The sequence below is a fragment of the Glandiceps talaboti genome, chromosome 11 (assembly GCF_964340395.1).
Source record: "Glandiceps talaboti chromosome 11, keGlaTala1.1, whole genome shotgun sequence".
NCBI lineage: Eukaryota > Metazoa > Hemichordata > Enteropneusta > Spengelidae > Glandiceps > Glandiceps talaboti.
In genome coordinates, this window is record NC_135559.1 from 3,758,534 (window position 1) to 3,777,500 (window position 18,967).

Sequence of the window (18,967 nt, forward strand, 5' to 3'; positions counted from 1 at the left end):
TATTTTATTGGTTAGTGTAAATCATGTGCTTTGTGATAAAAGAGAATTTTATGCAAATAATCAAAATCTTTATTTATTTAGTCTATTTTAATCTTAATTATCACATTAATTTATTATTTGTTTCATTTTTAATAACACTAACGAAAAGGGTTGTGAACGAGGCAAACCCCGAAAAACATATGTCATAACATAAGCTTCCGCGTAGACTATGGAGCAGTCTCTCGAATGCTTCTCTGACGAAATACTTCTGATGATATTTAGTTTCCTGGAACCGATCGATACATTAACACTGCGAGGGGTTAATAAGAGGTTTCAAAAATTAGCCAGTGACCCCACTTTAGGCAGGTATGTGAAAACTAATAAAAGGACGGGATAGCACACTGGGATCCATATCCTGGGAATGCTGTACATGTACCGGTACTCCAAGACTCAGGCCTGGCCAGAGTTCTGGAGATTCATTTCATGATATCACGTCATATAAATTTTGCGCGAATGCCAAAAAACACTAAATTGAAACTCTAAGTCAACTCACACTGGGCCACTGTTGCATCATGGGACTTAGCAGGCATACCGTACTGAATATCATGACATCTGAAGGTGATGAGCACTTTTGAAGTCATGAATATTCAGTGTGCATCTAATACATATGTGACAGTGTCTGCTAATTCCCATGAGGCAATGGTCATGATGGTGGAATAATACACTCACTTATTTGTATTATTGGATAAACACTGCAAAAAAAGCAACACCCATTATTTTGTTTAGGCATTTTGCTCAGGGGATTTTAAGAAAGAAGTAATTTTGGTGATGCCGCAGTCCTTGATTTTATAACCCTACATCAAAGACTCTGTAATTGGATGTCAGTCTTGGCAATGGTAATCAAACACGGACTTCCATGCCTATTTACATATTTGTCTTTTATATTATAAATTTCACCACTCGATCCTTTTGATTTAAACACAAGGCAAAAATATTGGTATTGTAAGATTTTAATTACTGTTACTATAAAGTTTTTTTTTTTTTTTTTGTTTTTTTTTTTTTTTTTTTGTTTTTTTTTGCAAAGGAATGATCATGAATACTATCCTACTACCAAGTTCGACCTTTGGATTCGATCACAGTTCATGACGTTGCTTGGCTGATATTTTTATAGACTTAAATGACTGCGAAATGATATTCTGAGACTAGTGATTTTGTAACATTTCCATGTAATTGCTTTAAATAGTGAAAACACTGTTAACTGCTAAAGTGTTGTGACATTTGTTAAACTTTGTGATTGCCAATATCAGTGTTCTCAAAACCGACAACAAAATTATTATTAAATCAAAGCTTTAGTATCAGTGAGTCTAATATGTGTACATGTGGTAACTAAAATGTCTTCACAAACACAATGTTCCAATTTGATAATTTGTGAAAATTATTTTTTGATGTGACTTTACTACCTTGTCTTTAGGAGCACTCAGGAAAAGTTACTTTCCATTTGTTTTTGTACATATATCATGTGACACTAAAATATCATTGACTAAACATCCCAGTTATATGAGAAACCTGGTCTTTGACTCAAAAAGTAACTGTGAATATGCCATGTTGTACCATTCTAATACCATATTCTATCAGCCAACACAATTCATGAGGCATACTATTTGGTATAACACATTGGTTTCATACTAGTGTCGTTCCTATACAGTATCATTATGATTTATACCTTCACTCACAGTATAGTCAAGACCCTGACGAAAGGTGTTAATTATGGTTCAAACCCATGGTGAGCAAATCTCGAACAGAGCATGTCACTACTAATAAAGGGCTGTGGTCATCGATCAGTGAATATTCATTTGGTACAACTGTTTTGACTATGTCCAATGTCCAACCAGGACTTGTCACTGACAGTCCTTTAAACTATATGATGTGGGGATCCATTAACATAATCATGTTTATATGAACACAGCAGGAGGGAGCACAGGAACATGTGCTGATTGGGGGCATTTGACCAGACTTTGGTTAGAACCACAGGCTTGTCATCCAGGCTAGTGTCATACAGCCTTTAGTGAAAATACTTCTTGCCACTGATAGCTGTCAGCCTCTGAAAATAGTTGCTGTATGATGGCCCTCAGGGATATAGCCATCTACTATAGGTAGGAAATAGGTGTATAATCAATTATTAATTATCCATTTATTATCCAATTAATAATTATAAATGTTCTTATATTTTCTTCCCAGGATAGTCAGTGATTCTTACAGGCTGACAAGCCAACAACTGAAGATATTCTTCAAGTATCATTCAAAGTCTATCAATTCCTTCAACATTCATCAAAGCTATTGGTTCAAGTCTGAAGTACTTACCAGTGGTTTACCAAAATGTACAGAACTTGTGGAAGTTGACTTGTGTGGCAGTAATATCACACCAAAGACACTGTCAAACATTCTCTCACATACTCCTAAACTGACTACTCTTGGATGGCTTGATAGATGCCACTCTTCAACTGAAGCTATGACATTTCATAAACACTTTGATGAAAGGAGTAAAAACACGTTGCAACAGTTAAGAAAGTTAGAACTAGTATTTGGTCGTATGGAACACCTCTCTTTATTACCATTTTGTCAAGATCTTCGCATTTTAAAGTTAGATGCATTATATTCAGCTACATATCAGTATGTCATGTATCAAAATACATCAGGATTTCAGGAAAACAACAGAACAGCTACATTTTGTACAAAACAGTCACTGTCGGTAGTTTATCTCCAGGAAATATATCTAAGTGAATATTACTTCAATGTCTGTGTAAATGCATTGTGCTTCAGAAAACTTTGTGAAGTTGATAGAAATGAAAGACTGGAAGCGCCATTACATGTTCTTGTAGCATCATCGTCATCATTTCGTGCCGAAATTGTAGAAAGGTTTGCACCATACTTTTCTACAGTTCACACTCTGGGTATATCATTCAAGCCAAGAACAGTTAGCTATGATGAAAATATAGCAAGTGGAGTACTTTCAAGTAAGAAATTCCTCCACTTTTGTAAAGGGGATCAGTTAAACAAGGATGATCTGTATAACATAGCTGTTAGTAGTCCTGAGTTGGAAGGACTTGGGATGATGGAATGTAAACATGTGCTGAAAAGTCCACAAGTAAGTACCATGCAATTCATGAATTGGTAGGTAGTCATGGAGGTAGAGTTAATTGTAAAAGAATAGCCATGACAGTATACTGCCCTCTATAGCTGTTATCTAACCTGTACCATATAATAAAAATGATAATAATATTGGCTTTTATATAGCGCTTTCCTACTCTGTGCTCAAACACTTAACAATTATAGGGTGGCTGACTTAACATTGAGAGACACACTGACATTCATTGTTGAGCATGCATCAAAAGGTACTGACAGCTTACAGGTGCATGCAGTATAAAAGACGTTAGCAAAAAGCTTGTAAAATGTGCACTCGGCATATAATGAATGATTGAATGGAAGATGGTGATACATACATTAAAATTGAAAATGTTCTCATAATCGGCTAGATTTAGGCATCTATTGTGAACAAGGGTGAGTTAGTATGTGGACAAAATTGAAGAACTCTGACTGTTCAATGAATTGGCTTTCACAAAGCTGATAACCACGAAGACTTGCATTTAGTGTTTTTTGAGATGTGTAGGTGAAGAATTGTCGATATTTCAGTCAGTAAATTTATTCTTCAAAATTATTGGCACATTGACCTGAAATTTGGTGGGAGTGTTTCTGGAGGTTTGAGGATTATTTTTGTGATCCTATTATGCAAATTAGGTTTAAAAAATGAGATTTTTAGTCACTAAATTTCAACTTGAAAATTTCTTCGCACACTAGTATGGAATTTGGTGGGGGGAGTGTTTCTAGATGTGTAGATGAGGAATTGTTCATGACATGATGGTGATATGCAGATGCATGATTAGCCAGTAAGGTCATGCCATGCCTATCAGCTAGAGGAGTGTTGACAGATGCATGAGTGTGTCCTAGTCATGGAGTACCTCACAGACTAATGTTGGTACTTAAAGTGCAAATAATTACAAAAAAATATAATTTGGGTGTCGAGATAATGAAATTAATCAATGCAAAATGATATGGTCAGTACTATGTGTAATTTAGAAATTTAGATGTGGAAAGTTGAAAATGTTATTGATGGTCAAACTTAATTAGGTTAACAAATAAATGTTTTCATATATGCTTTTTTATTACTGTAAAGTGTCATGTATTGTAATTTGTTTCTGATGTCTTGTTTACTTTTTCCCCAGAGAACATATGATGGAAGTGGACTGATGGCAATAAGTGAAAATTGTGAAGGATTAAAACAATTAAATATTTGTACATGTTTTGATGACACTATCCACACAGTAGAAGAGTCCAAGAACCTAGCTGGTATTATTGCTAGCATGAAAGGTTAGAACCTGACAATTTAGTATTCATCAACAAATCTGTGGGTTTTTTTGTGTATGAAATGATAACCTAAGTGTTAGTGAGTGTTTGCAAAACATTCAAAGTCTAAACGACTAGTAAACTGAGAAAATATATTCCTTAAAAGCTAATAGTGAAATAGAAAGTCAAAACATTTGAAGATTATGAGAAGTTAGAGAAACAAATTCCAAAGGACTGGTGTCCAAGTAGAGAAAGATAAAGTCCAGCATACATAATCATGTCTCACCCATGTTACTACTTTAACTACATTCTCTAGCTGTCAATATATACTTTTTCCTCATTTCAATGATTCCATAGGTCTGACTTCACTGTCATTACCATCCTGTTTGTTCGTGTATGAAGCCCAAGGAATGTCTCAGTCCAGCAGTGTACAAGCCACAGCAGTGCCATTTGGTTTCAAGAGAAAACGAGTGGGAATACAAAATGTAATGTGCTGTCATTATTATGTTAATGATCAAAAATAGTCATCAGCTTGGTAGATCAAATGATTTACAAAGGTTATAACACAGTCAAACAGTTCAAAGTTTTTTAGCATTGAGCCTTCGATCTGTCTTGGTTGACGGTTCCTTATCAGAATGACTTCATGTTAAACTGTAAGAAATGTTGTCTTGCTCTGGTCTTACTGGCCAGCTCTAAAGGGATTGACCGATTTGTGAGGGCACTGCATCATGGTGTTCCTTACAGACTAGTGTTATATAAATCCACAGAGTGTACAGTATTGTAGGAACTATTGCACAGTGATTCAGTTACTGTATCTACAACTCAAGACTATTACCTATCTATCTGTAGTTAGGAGTGAGTGTTCTATGAAGACTTGTTCAAGCTCAATGTGATTTTACTATACATTCCATTGTAGACTTCATTGGCACCAGGTGATGAAGACAATGGATTGTTAGCAGATATTGTTAATGAATGTATCAAAATGGAAGAGTTTGAGTTGATTGACCCAACATTTCGTTCACTTATTTTTCCTGCATCACACATTGACACATGTCAATTGTAAGTATTTCATCCTTTAAATCTATATGTCTATGTGTATACATGCATTTACACACATACCAATGTACATAGCACCAAGTTTGATGATGAAGTGCTCTTTAACATTGGATGGGGTGCTATTACAATGGTTCTATGCCTCTGTTTGTTTGTTTGCATGTGTGTGTGTGTGTGTGTGTGTGTGTGTGTGTGTGTCTGTCTGTCTGTCTGTCTGTCTGTCTGTCTGTCTGTCTGTCTGTCTGTCTGCCTGCTTGTCTGTCTGTCTGTCTCTGTCTGTCAGCCTGTCTGTGCATTCATCTGTAGTATAGCTCATTTCTTTGAAATGCAATAGTCAATTTCATTCAAACCTGGTAATCCTATAAAACTTGGTAATCCTATAAAAGCAGGTATAAATATAATTACATGTATATAGAATGTCTTTCATTAGTCATCTTGATTTTTACTTGGAAACAAAGTTTTCTTTGAGTGTCTTTAGCTCCTAACAAGCATGGTTTTCATAACACAGAACCAGGAGTCAAGTGTATGTGAATGAGACAACTTGGGGACAACTGAGAAATCTCCCTCTGTCATCAAATGAGTGTGAAGGAGGAACATTTCCTGTAGCCTCAACAGTATTATTTCTTAGTATTGAATGTAACTTTTGTTTCAAATACAACTTTGAAAGTTTTACCTGAAATTTTCAAAGTTGTATTTGGAACAAAAGTTAAATTCAATACTTGTTTGGTGTCATTGTGATTTTTCAAATATGAGACTGTGTGTGAATATAATTATGAGGCCAACTGTATATGTAATATATCTGCACAATTTCTTCTCATTGTGTGTTCATGTCATGTTGTCTTGATAACTTGTGATCATTTTTGTATCAATTTACAGCCGTGCTTCAGAAAATATACGAGATTTAGACTTGATGTCAATTTCAAGATGGAAGAAGCTCAGGAAATTAACATTGGTAGGGTTGCCCAACATTGTCTATGGCAACAGCTTGGTTACCATAGCAATGCAGTGTAAACAGCTGACATCATTATCCTTAGCTTTCATTGGCCGAGGTTTACATGTACTATCAGTATCACTGAGCCAGGCGTTACCACATTGTTTCAACTTACAAGATTTAAGGTAAAGAAACACTTTTCTAACTGAATTTAGCCTAGAGTATGTAGTCGTGTAGGATTCATTATTTCTTCCATCTTGAATAGTATTTCATGTGCAATTTTTTACTTTTGTGAAGCTATATGGCCAGAAAGAAGGTACAAATTCTTATGTATATTTTTATGTATTATTATCATCACCACATGATTGGAACTAACGCTGAGATTACTGACTTATTTTCATATGTCTTTATATTCATTTAGGATTGAACAGAGCACTTTTAACATGACAAGGGTCTTCTGGACAGCTCTAAGCAAATGTTCCAAATTGCAACGACTGTGTATCATAACACGACATGATAGGTTAGTTAAAAATACAAGTCATTTTTGAAATTGTTATATTTTATTCCCCTTTTCATTGGGAGCATAATATGTACTCCATATAGTCTCTAGCCTAGTATATTGTCTTGGTGTTCCTCATCTCAAGAAACTGTGTACACCAGATTGATGTGCAGAGTCTTGAGATCATAACACCTAGTCAATTTTCAGTTGTATCATCTGTTATGTTGGATTCTTGAATTTGACATGTGGTATTAAAAGCATTACTACATGTAGTATATCCATATTACCTGGTACTTCATCATTGGCTAACTTCTTATATTTATATTTATATTTTGGGGTTGTCGGTGGCCGAGCGGTTAACTCATACGCCTCTTACCTCTGCAGTCTGGGTTCGAACCCGCCAGGTGTCGGCTGGGTTTGATGTAAAATTTAACCAGGTCAGAAGAGTGATACTCAGTTTCACCCTGCCAAACAGCACAGGTTTTCCCAGAGTACTTCAGTTTCCTCCTGCTTCTTCAACACTAGGGCACGAGGGGTCTGGGCGCTGCACTTGTGGCAAACATTCAACAAATTTTCGAATTTATTTGGACAAAGATTATTATTATTATTGTTGTTATTATTATTATTGGCTGATCATTTCACATGAATAGTTTTCATTAAAACCCATTATTCCTAGTTAATCATGAGCTCTCGACCCTTAACTGACCATGTGCCTACTTTTTAGTCACCTTGAAGGGGGAGCTATTACAACAGGCTCAGTGCACGTGTCCGTCCAACTGTGTGTGTGCTTTGTATTTATATCTGAGTGTATAATGTATTTGACCTAAGCTTTACCTTGTTAGTGAAAATTAACCCCCCCCCCCCCCCCCCCAAAAAAAAAAAAAAAAAAAAAAAAAAAATCTAATTTCATCCATTAGTCACTCTTATATAATTTTTTTTTTTTTTTTTTAATTTTTTTCCCTTCGGGGGGTGGGAGGGTCGGTGGGGTGGGGTGGGGGGTGTGTGTCTAGGTCTCTACCGAGACTTTTCCATTTCAACAGTGTCTTCAATTTATGATTATTTTGACTTTTCACCATCAGCCTACAAAAGGAGGGTTTATTGGAATTGTTTGAAGCATGTCAACAGTTGGTAGTCTGCTATATCTTCTGCAAAGTACCTATTGCTTTTAACACCTCACTGGTAAAAGCCATCCGTAACAAGTAAGTTATTTGCTATCTACATCATCAAAGTACTTGTTGCTTTAAACACCTCACTGGTAAAAGCCATCCGTGACAAGTAAGTTATTTGCTATCTACATCATCAAAGTATGTGTTGCTTTAAATACCTCACCGGTAAAAGACATCCGTGACAAGTAAGTTATGTGCTATCTACATCATCAAAGTATGTGTTGCTTTAAATACCTCACTGGTAAAAGCCATCCGTGACAAGTAAGTTATTTGCTATCTACATCATCAAAGTACGTGTTGCTTTAAATACCTCACTGGTAAAAGCCATCCGTGACAAGTAAGTTATTTGCTATCTACATCATCAAAGTACGTGTTGCTTTAAACACCTCACTGGTAAAAGCCATCCGTGACAAGTAAGTTATTTGCTATCTACATCATCAAAGTATGTGTTTCTTTAAACACCTCACTGGTAAAAGCCATCCGTGATAAGTAAGTTATTTGCTATCTACATCATCAAAGTACGTGTTGCTTTAAACACCTCACTGGTAAAAGCCATCCATGACAAGTTATTAGCTCTGGTTTGCGGGACTGCACAGTTGTGTCTATTCCTTTCATGCTGGTCATTTGAATTTCATTGTAAGATATCAATATTGACATACTTTGTTGATTAAAAATGATTGAATTTACAAATAAGAAAAGTTAACTGTAACATGCCAATTTGAAAATTGTACTTGCATTTGTATATTGTATTCATTTAGATGGTCAAATAAACAACTGAATGACAGCAATCCTATAGGTTTATTTATTTTTCTCTTCACACAGGTACAAAGCACAGAGACCTGCTCTGAGTGTGGTCATTCAACAACTACCATTGGAATTTAGAGAAATACCTATTCCCCAGATCCATTTTGAAGAATTGGTCATGTTTAGGAGTCATGTAATGACATCACTATTGACCCCGCTCATAAAGTTATGATGTCACACAAAAAATACCAAATATAAAAAAAAATTATGTCACTGATGATGTCTTGAAATCATACAAGTTATGTGGATGATGTCACAGAGCAGAATTGCATCACATGATGATGGTACTTACCATACCGGTACTCATCAAGTGATGATGTCACTTATTACAACACTTTATATGTGGATGATGTCATACTCATAAAGTGATAATGTCACTTACCACACTCATCAGGTGATGCTGTTACTTTACCACACTTACAACACATCAAGTGATGATGTCATTTATTAAAACACATGTTATTTGGGGATCATGTCTCATACTTATGAAGTGATGTCACTTCCAAACTCATCAAGTGACGATGTCACTTATTATGGGAATGATGTCATACTCATCAAGTGATGATGTCACTTACAACACATCAAGTGATGATGTCACATATTACACTTCATGACGGATTCTTTGCATTAGCAGTTCAAGTGCAACTTTCCCGACTTGGTGAGTCAGCAAGTCGGGCGTCATAAAAATTGTTTGCATCTCTAAAGCTATTTGCAATGTCACTGATAATGGGTCCGTAAAACTGATAACAACTGATATGACATTAGGGGCTTCACACTTAGATATCGAGCTTAGCTTTGCCTAATGTGTTATGTAATAATGCTTTATCACATTTGTAAATATTGCCAACAAACATTATTCAGTGATAAGAAAGATAAGAAACCCCACTTCCTTTAATAGGTAATGGCTTGATTCTGTAATGTATTATATGTTGATGATGTCATACTCATAAAGTGATGATGTCATACTCATAAAGTGATGATGTCACTTAGCACACTCATCAAGAATTGACCACCGAAATCTCAAAAGTAAACAGCATTTATTGAAAGCATGACGTAAAGTTACATAAAAATCCAGGAATTCAAAGAAGATTGAAATGTCTAAAGACATGCAAAGTCCTAATAAATAGATTTATATTTAAATGGGAAAATAAATAAATAAATAAATAAATAAATACAAACAAACAAGGTTGTAGACATGGTAAATAAGTTGTACAAGTTGTATGTCTACATTCAAAGAATTACCCATCTGTTTTGAAAGTATCATAATAAATAGAATTATAGTTTTCAAATACATCAAGTATATATGTGACTTTGAAATGCTGATTATTTTTGGCAGTATGTACATTTTGTACTGCTAAGTGGCAGGGATGAAAAATACTTACAAAGTGCTCTAGCTTACAGTATCAACGCAAAGGCTTTTTCAAGAGTCAGGATTTCATGATTCTTTTGTTTTTACTGAAGAACATGTGCTTGGCAATTCTTTCAAAATTTGTTCTAAACATATGTACAGGATGATTCCTATGTTTTAACCAAACATTGGTTTTCAAAATTGGACTTTACATAAACATTGATTGCTATATTTTCAAGTATCTTCAATTATAACATATTTTTTATGTGTTATATTGTTTGCCATTAAAAATAAATGAATGAATAAATGTGTATTCCTTTTTTTTTCTTGTGCATAGGGGAAGCTGTGTGATTGGTAATAGATTTGAATGACAACCAAGTATTCTGATAACTATATATATACTTTTATCTATGGTCAAATATTAAAATAAACTGGAGGGGGGGGGGGGTTACACTCCGATAGGAAGGTGAGTGGGATGTGCTGCCCATATTGGTAACTTTTTCATGACAAATCCGTAAACGTAGGTCAACTTTGCCATCTAAAAATTCCCTAACCATTGGGTCTATAAAGATTCATGGGTCTCTCGTGTTTGTGTCTATTACTAGCAGTCCTTTTTCACTGGACAAAAAATCCCTCAAAATGAGTCTAGATGTTTGTAATCTGGACAACACATCCCTGGCTATAATGTATCCATGTACAATCTGTTTTTCACTTTATACAATGATCTCTTGTTGCACAAAAATAAGACGTAAAATTCTGCTTTATGATCTGGATATATATATATATATCCACTAGCTCTACACCAAAGGTTACAACATTACAAATTACACGCTGTTTGCCATGTATAACACTTTATAAAAATAGTTCTACCACAGTAAAGACAAAAAAAAAACATGTATTCGTTAATATTCTGTTCCTTAAATATTTCCCCATGACATCACCCAAAATACGTAAATGTCTGAAAAGGTAACACCACGGTGCCTCGTATAAGTTTAACCCTGCAACAAATATCCCCGAATTTTCATTTTCTACTTTAAACATTGCACTTTATATTATTAAGCTACATATATATATTATATAAATATATCCAAGAATTTCAAAGTAGTCTACAATTAATACTAGAGCTTGAAAAACAAGTAATCGACTTGGCACACTTGTTGACTTGTGAACCCCTACAATTTCCCTACAGTATGGTATGATCTTACTAGTTAGCTATTATGGGTCATTCCATTTTATGGCTAATGGGGGTGGGAATTAACAATTAAGGGATTGCTCATGTCAAAACTTTAATCTTTGTATTCAACCACCAAAATATTTGCATTTGCATAACTTTTTGGAGAGAAAACTGAAAAAATCCACCACTGTCAAAATCAGTAAGTATGTTGTTACAAGTTTCTTGGTAAGTTTCATGTGAATAAATCAGACTTCAGATATCAACAAGTGGTCTCTTGACACCCTAGTGTAGCTTGATCCTGAACCAGTCCCAACTTTGGACATCTACAAGACAGTTTGATTCAATCACAGTGGGAACAAGATGTTCGTTATATCAAATTCGGATATTGTCAACAAGTTGTATGAAACAATGGAAGTTATGCCTGTACCTGTCAAAAAATGTACTGCAAATACTTTTGAGATCTTTGTTTTCAGTTTTGTATATCTGTATTTTTATATTTCATACAAGATTCCATAGAAATTCTCTTTGTATTAAAGCTGAGTTTGCATTGATTTTAAATGAAGCAGGTAACAGATACCACGGACAGTAAAATCCACATAAGAAAAAATATTCTGTGGTACTCATTTATTTTATAGATATAAGTTAGATAGCTTAAAACAATTCAAGATAATTTTCCATAACTGTAAAATTATTCTACACGGAGCCAACATCTGCTTAGCATCAGAATAGCGCCCTCAAACTTTGGTAATTCAACTCAGTCTCAAAAGTCACTATTTAATATGCTGGACATATTAGAAAAGGGAACTGCAGACGATTTGGCTAGCAAATCGTACTCTTTCTTTAATGATAAAAACAGATGCATCTTTTTCCAAAAGAAATCTGGTAAACATACATCATGTAACACCCAAGTAAAGTGATTTGATACAGTGTTATTTTACACTTGAAAGAAAGATTACATGGTGGTATAAACAAGTATGACACACAGTGTAACCACTTTACTTCGATGTTACAAGACTTGATGCTTTGATATGAAGATGGTGTTTTCTGATGTTTTTTACACTATTTTGGGTTTGAGTGAAGCAACCAGCGGCTCATCAGGATTGGACTTATAGTCTACTGTGGTGACTTCATAGATAGCTTGTACTGATGGACGGGGTTTACTGACACTGGACAAGTCAACCGACAACTTAAGATTCTCACCACTGTAAAAAGATGAAGAAAAAATATACAGAATGAGTCACAGTAATTAAATATTATGGCAAAGAAAATTATATGATTATGCTTGGAAATAAATCATGTCTTTATTTTAGGGAGTCAAATCATATATATATGCTAGGGGGTTAGTTCAATATTTGATTACTCCAGGGAGACAACATATCTGTGCTAGAGGTCAAATCAGCTCTCTGGCAGGGGGTCAAATCATAGGTGTGTGTGTGTGTGTGTGTGTGTGTGTGTGTGTGTGTGTGTGTGTGTGTGTGTGTGTGTGTGTGTGTGTGAGTATGCGTGTGTGTGTGTGTGTGTGTGTGTGTGTGTGTGTGTGTGTGTGTGTGTGTGTGTGTGGGAGGGGGGTTGAGGGGTCAGTGGGTCATATTTAAAGTTTATCAGGAGTTTATTAATAACTATAAAGTATACCCAATTGCTTTAATACTCGGTTGTACCTCAGATCACTAAATTCTTTAGTGGTCGAAGGTTGTACATTCATCACTCTTTCCTGAACCTCTTCTACATCAATTATCCAACAATTTTTTGACATGGTTTCCCTTAATTTGACATTTTTGTCTTACCTTGAATTATCTTTCCTCCTGGGTTTTATTGGTGATGTCATGTCAGAATAATCATCATAGCCATTTGGTCCTTGTAATCGACATACACACACTACCATGGTAACAATCACAATAATGAATGCTGTTCCTAGGCAACCACTTACAATATACAAAGTTCTGATGTGTTGGCTGTGATGTATGGGAATTTGAGTCACTTGTGGTCCATTATCCACCAACTTTTCTGTAACTAAACATTAAAATAACCAGTGAATAAATTCTGAATTATTACCCATTCTTATAAACACTGCACCTCTAGTGGTAAGACTGCAGCATTTCAAAATCAGGCTTTCACAATGAATAGTGCCCTCTGGTGGTAAAATTAGAAAATCTCAAAGGCTCGTCCTATAAACAGTGCCCACTAGTGGTAAGAATGTAATGTCAAAATTAACATCATGAATGTGTTTGCAGTGATGTCACTCCCGCCTGTACTTCAAGATGCAAATGAGTGACGTTGAATATACATAGTGCAGTTCTATAAGGGTACTTCAAGTCCTACACATACAGTATACAACTCTCAACACTTCAATAATATTTCATCTCATGCTAGAGAATATTAGTCTCAATAGAACAAGAAAGTTGACTTATTTTCACATGCCTATACATTGCAGCTTATAATGCATGTGCAGTGTATAGAGTGGGAGATAAGTTGCCAACCTTGAAATCAATAAGTGTTACTTTATTTCATGATGCACATTAGGTGGTAAATTCTAGGTAACAAGAATGAAATGACTTTCTTACTTTCACAGTTTGGTCCACTGTGTCCTCTTGCACAGTTACACTTGTAGCCGTTAATCATGTCATGACATGAACCATGGTTGTGACATGGATTGGGTGAACAATCATTAATATTCACCTCACATTTCACACCTGATAAAAAACAACATACAAATATTTTTATATTAGTTATTGAATATGAACCTCACAAATAAACTGTTTAAACTTTTTCTGTCATTTTTTTCAAAAAAGCTCAAACCATTTCTTAGTTCAGATCAAGACAAAAAAATGAAAGATAAGGCCTAATAAAAAAAATTGTGTGGTTCCGATTATGCTCAATTTTAGAATAGGTGGGGTAGGTAGATTTTTTATTTTATTTTATTATATATTTTTTTCTGTGCGAGTGTCTAGTTCAGGTTTTTCACTGTTTTCCAGATGGTGGTGTTTATTTCTTCCTATCAGATGTACAGCCATTACAGATAGGAAGAACAGTCTTATTTTGTCTTTTTAAGTTGATGTCAGTATCCACATACACTATTTCTTGTGAGACTTCACAATTTTTGCAATTGTGTTATTTTTTTTCTCGAATACGTAAAAAAAGTTTAGGGTCAGCAGTGAAAAGCAAGGTGGGGTCGGGTAACCAAACAGTTATATTTTTTAGGCCTTACAATACAAATACAATACATGCACCTATTATGTCCTGTTTTATAGTCCACATACCTGTGAAACCAGCTTTACATACACATGCATACATATGTCCCATATCCTGACAGTATGTGGCTTCATGACATGGATTCATAGCACACAAATCCACCTTGGTTTCACAGTGTTCCCCTGTATATCCTAATGGACAGTGACATGTATAGTCATTGACTTGGTCCTCACAGAATCCATCATTCAAACACGGATGGGACAAACACTCATTATACTCCTTCTCACAGTTTGAACCACCATAACCTACATTTGAGAAAGAAAAATATATGGTATAGAGTTTCCAATACCTGCTACAAAATCTGGTTTCTTCTGATATCTAACATTCCTGTTTCCTCTTTGATATTTCGAGAGGATGGTAATATTATTTCTTGCAAATGTACCCTTGATAACTAAGTCACATAACCTACCAGTCACTGGTTTTGTCCACACATAAGTTGATAACCTAGTACACATACCTAGTTTTGTTCATGCCATTAGTAGTCACCACTTTTAACCACACAACTGGCCATCAATTTTGACCACACATACCTACTGGTCCAGTTTTATCCAAACATAACAAATTGGCCACCATCAGTTTTGACCACACATAACCAATTGGTAACCAGTTTTGTCCACACATAACCAATTGGTTACCAGTTTTGTCCACACGTAACCAATTGGTTACCAGTTTTGTCCATACATACAAATGTAAACAATTGGTCACCAGTTTTGTCCACACATAACCAATTGGTTACCAGTTTTGTCCATAATAAACAACTGGTCACCAGTTTTGTCCACACATAACTTACTAGTCAGCATCTTTGTTCAATATATGACTGCCTAGTCACCAATTCTGTCCCAAAGTAACTGACCATTAAATAATTCTACAAATTAACAGACATTTCTTACCTGGCAGACAATAGCACTGGAATCCATCAGTTTTATCCACACATAATCCATGTCCACATGGACTGCTGTCACATTCATTGACATTGATTTCACAGTGATAACCCATATAACCTAGTGGACACACACAGGCATAGTCATCACCTGAGTAGCCCTGCTTAACATCAACACAGGTAGATCCATTACCACACATGTGGTCATAGCAACCATCAATCTCTTCACAGTATGTACCAGAATAACCCTCACAACACTCACATGTATATGAAGCCTACAACAGAAACATACATACGCATAGAACTATGTTACATTCTTCAAATATCAGCAACATTTCTATATCAGTATACACTGTCATGAAAAATGAAATGAAAAATGAAATTACTGATTTTCATAAAAAACTAAGAATATGATGGAAAGCTGACCCGTGTCATATATGATAATGTTAGTTTTTATATAGCACTTTACAATTATTATCCCTGACCTGGATCTATAGCGACACAACAGCCCTTTATATTTCCTCAATTCCCTGTGGAGCATTCAATCCATTGCAGCACATAAGATTAAATCATTCACATTGCAACCTCTATCCTACCAGGTCCCCAATTATACAGCTGGGTTGACGGAGGCACAGTCAAGGTTCAAATCTTGCACAAGGACTTTAGCCACTCAGAAACAAATGGCATCGATGGGGCTTGAACCTGCAACCTGCAGATTCGAAGCCGACCTCTCTAACCATTCACCCATCATGACGCCACATAATAATCATGACTCCAAGTAATAAATGTGTCAATACACTGTCACATGCTCTTTAACACATACAACTTAGCACAAAATATCTGTTCTCCCGCACAACTGAGCTGTATGCCCAATGTCAAATAAAGTTGAATGCACTGGCACAAGATGCTCTGAATCAACTTACAAGCAAAATAGTTAAGATTATAGATGACAACTGACCTGTGTTCTATATGTTAAACAGTGTCCATGGTCCATACACATCATACCTTCTGGTGCATATGGAAAGTGACAATCATTATCTTTGACTGTCACATTTAGTCTTAGTCCAAATATACACTGGACCAGATTACTCTGAGATACAGCTGAAATATCAACACAGGAGTATACATTTAGTACAGTGTATATACAGAAAATAGTTAGAGTACATTGTTGTAGCATTGAAGCTGCCCAGAAGGTGACATGGAGATGCTGCCCAGAAGGTGAAGGAAAATATTCAATCTCCTTTCCTAATTTGAAGAAGGAATCTGCAAGGTGCTGCGTCTATCTTTCACATCATACTTACCAATAAAATAATTTGAGCCGACTGTGAGAAATGATTCATCAACAAGTATAGGACCAGAGACATAGTCATCTGTTACTGGTGTACCATGTTCTGAATCACACAAATCAAAGCCCTCTATGGATACTTTGTATGGACGAATACTGAATGATACTCCCATGTTGGCAGGCACAAATCTAAAGAAAATAACCAAATGAAAAAATGTTAGGATTTATATTCAAAGTGCCCATATGGATGAGGATTGGATATTTATTTTGGATTTTTAATTTATAAAACAGCTTATTTTATCATGGCTTCCTACTTGAAAAATCAATGTGAAACAACATATGCCAAGTCCTTGGTTGTATTAAACTCAATAATTGGCAAAAGAATAATAAATGTTTAAAATTTCTGTTATTGTACGTACAGTAACAAACTTTTCACATATTTTTTAGCATTTAGTAATGTATTGAGTTACAAACACAGAATTGGTCAATGTTGTTTCATATTGATTTTTCAAATAGGAAGCCATGATAAAATTATTTTGTCAATTAAAAATTCAAAAATAAAAACCCAATCCTCATCCATATGGCCACTGTTATAGACTAGAACGTAGTCTTCAGTTTTCAAATCTGGCAATCATTTCCAACAACTAGGGAAATCAGACTTTTTACATACAATTCTAGCTTAGTAGACATCACACACTGGGAAGCTAACAATAGTATATGTCAGTAGTAATCCATCAGACATTGACAGGAGTTTATAATTGGTTTGTTTGTTTACATCCAACCTATATCTTCCAGTTTGAAAGTAAGTCATGTGTGAACTTGATAATGTCATAGAGGTTTATATTAATACCCCAAGTGCATAAAATGGATTTAAATACAGCTCTTGGTGGTATCCTATAATTCAACATAGAAAGTTGTTAAAAAAATAACTCATTTCCCTAGACATTGAAAGAGATTCGGTCAACAGATAGTCTCTAGACTATAGCAACCTGTGGTTCAAACTGACAACTGTATATTTCAATTGCCTTCATCCTCTCTAATGTCTGATAATACTTTTACAGTATGTAACATTGAACAAAAAATGGTATTGTGAATTAGTTTGTATCACATTTTATTTCTCTTTCTATTTGTATTTGTTCAGGTATTGATCTTTTTTTACCAGTATGCTGGATTATCCTATACACTGCTGTTGTACTTACATCAATTACTGTTGTACTTACAAAATTGTTATTGTGAGAAAAAGGGATAAAAAACTGATATTTCATCATCAACAATACTAAAATATAAATATAAATATTGAAAACCAAAGAAAAAAAAATGTACTTAAAAGCCATTGTATGAAAAGATGGTTGAAGATACAACAAAATCCACAAAAATATATCATAAGTGAAAAATGATACACTGTGTCATTCTAATATCCCAGGTAATCTATTCCTTTAGTAAGCATGGAAAGAAATACATGTAGTGGTGTCAATGCAGCCCCCTACCCCACTCACCACAAAATAATTATTCATGTTTTGTTTTAAGTCATTTCAGTAGCATTTAATAAAATAAAACATAGTTTACTACTTCCTTGTGACTATATTCAATGATACATGACAGATAAGGATCAATGGAGAACATCCATTGCGGTAGACAATAAATGACTACTGCCCTCAGTGGTAAGTATTAGGAATGCAAAGTGTGTTCAGCTTTTAAAAACACATTTATTATTGATATAATCACATTTGAGAAACATCATAATTCAACCAGAGTAACCTGATATGAAAGATAGTGCAGTTTATCTCTCCCTTTTAAATAATTCAACACATCAAATATTCATAACACAGATTATATGTAACATTTTCTAATTCAGCATCCACTGGGAAAATGTCTAAGGATCAGTTCAACATATTAGTGGCAGCTTTTGTCACATGAGATAAATGTGTAACCTTCAGTTCCACATCTGTTCGTCAACATTTCACACCATGCCACCTTTGACCCGGGGTCATGCTGAGCTACATTTAAGGATCCAACAGAGACTGCATGTACCAAATGAACTTGTTAAAATTCCAGGGATAACGAGAGGTCTTTGTATGCATAAGAGATCAAATTTGTGACGACCCTACAAAGAAATCACAGTTCACTGCACAAGATTTACCTCCACATAGTTATAGATAGGAATAACAATTTCAGAGAACACTTTTAGCAAATTTCAA

The 18,967-nt window shown here is 35.0% G+C and overlaps 2 protein-coding genes across 2 annotated transcripts in view; one reads left to right on the forward strand and one right to left on the reverse strand.

The window, feature by feature from the left end:
* Positions 1-208: 208 nt before the first annotated feature.
* LOC144442675 (F-box/LRR-repeat protein 18-like) lies at positions 209-9,284 on the forward strand. Its single transcript, XM_078132052.1, has 9 exons — positions 209-345; positions 2,218-3,124; positions 4,260-4,404; positions 4,738-4,865; positions 5,297-5,439; positions 6,310-6,549; positions 6,786-6,884; positions 7,943-8,062; positions 8,852-9,284. The coding sequence occupies exons 1-9, from the start codon at positions 209-211 to the stop codon at positions 9,003-9,005; spliced, it is 2,073 nt and encodes a 690-aa protein (XP_077988178.1). The 3' UTR covers positions 9,006-9,284.
* A 2,711-nt stretch (positions 9,285-11,995) lies between these two features.
* Positions 11,996-18,967, reverse strand: part of LOC144442277 (uncharacterized) — a 113,496-nt gene continuing 106,524 nt past the window's right edge. The window contains exons 4-10 of the mRNA XM_078131579.1: positions 16,786-16,958; positions 16,443-16,585; positions 15,495-15,759; positions 14,613-14,849; positions 13,917-14,045; positions 13,140-13,365; positions 11,996-12,557 (exon numbers count right to left, since the gene is read on the reverse strand). Coding sequence (XP_077987705.1) covers positions 12,410-12,557; positions 13,140-13,365; positions 13,917-14,045; positions 14,613-14,849; positions 15,495-15,759; positions 16,443-16,585; positions 16,786-16,958 — 1,321 coding nt within the window. The 3' untranslated portion in view covers positions 11,996-12,409. The remainder of the gene's footprint in view (positions 12,558-13,139; positions 13,366-13,916; positions 14,046-14,612; positions 14,850-15,494; positions 15,760-16,442; positions 16,586-16,785; positions 16,959-18,967) is intronic.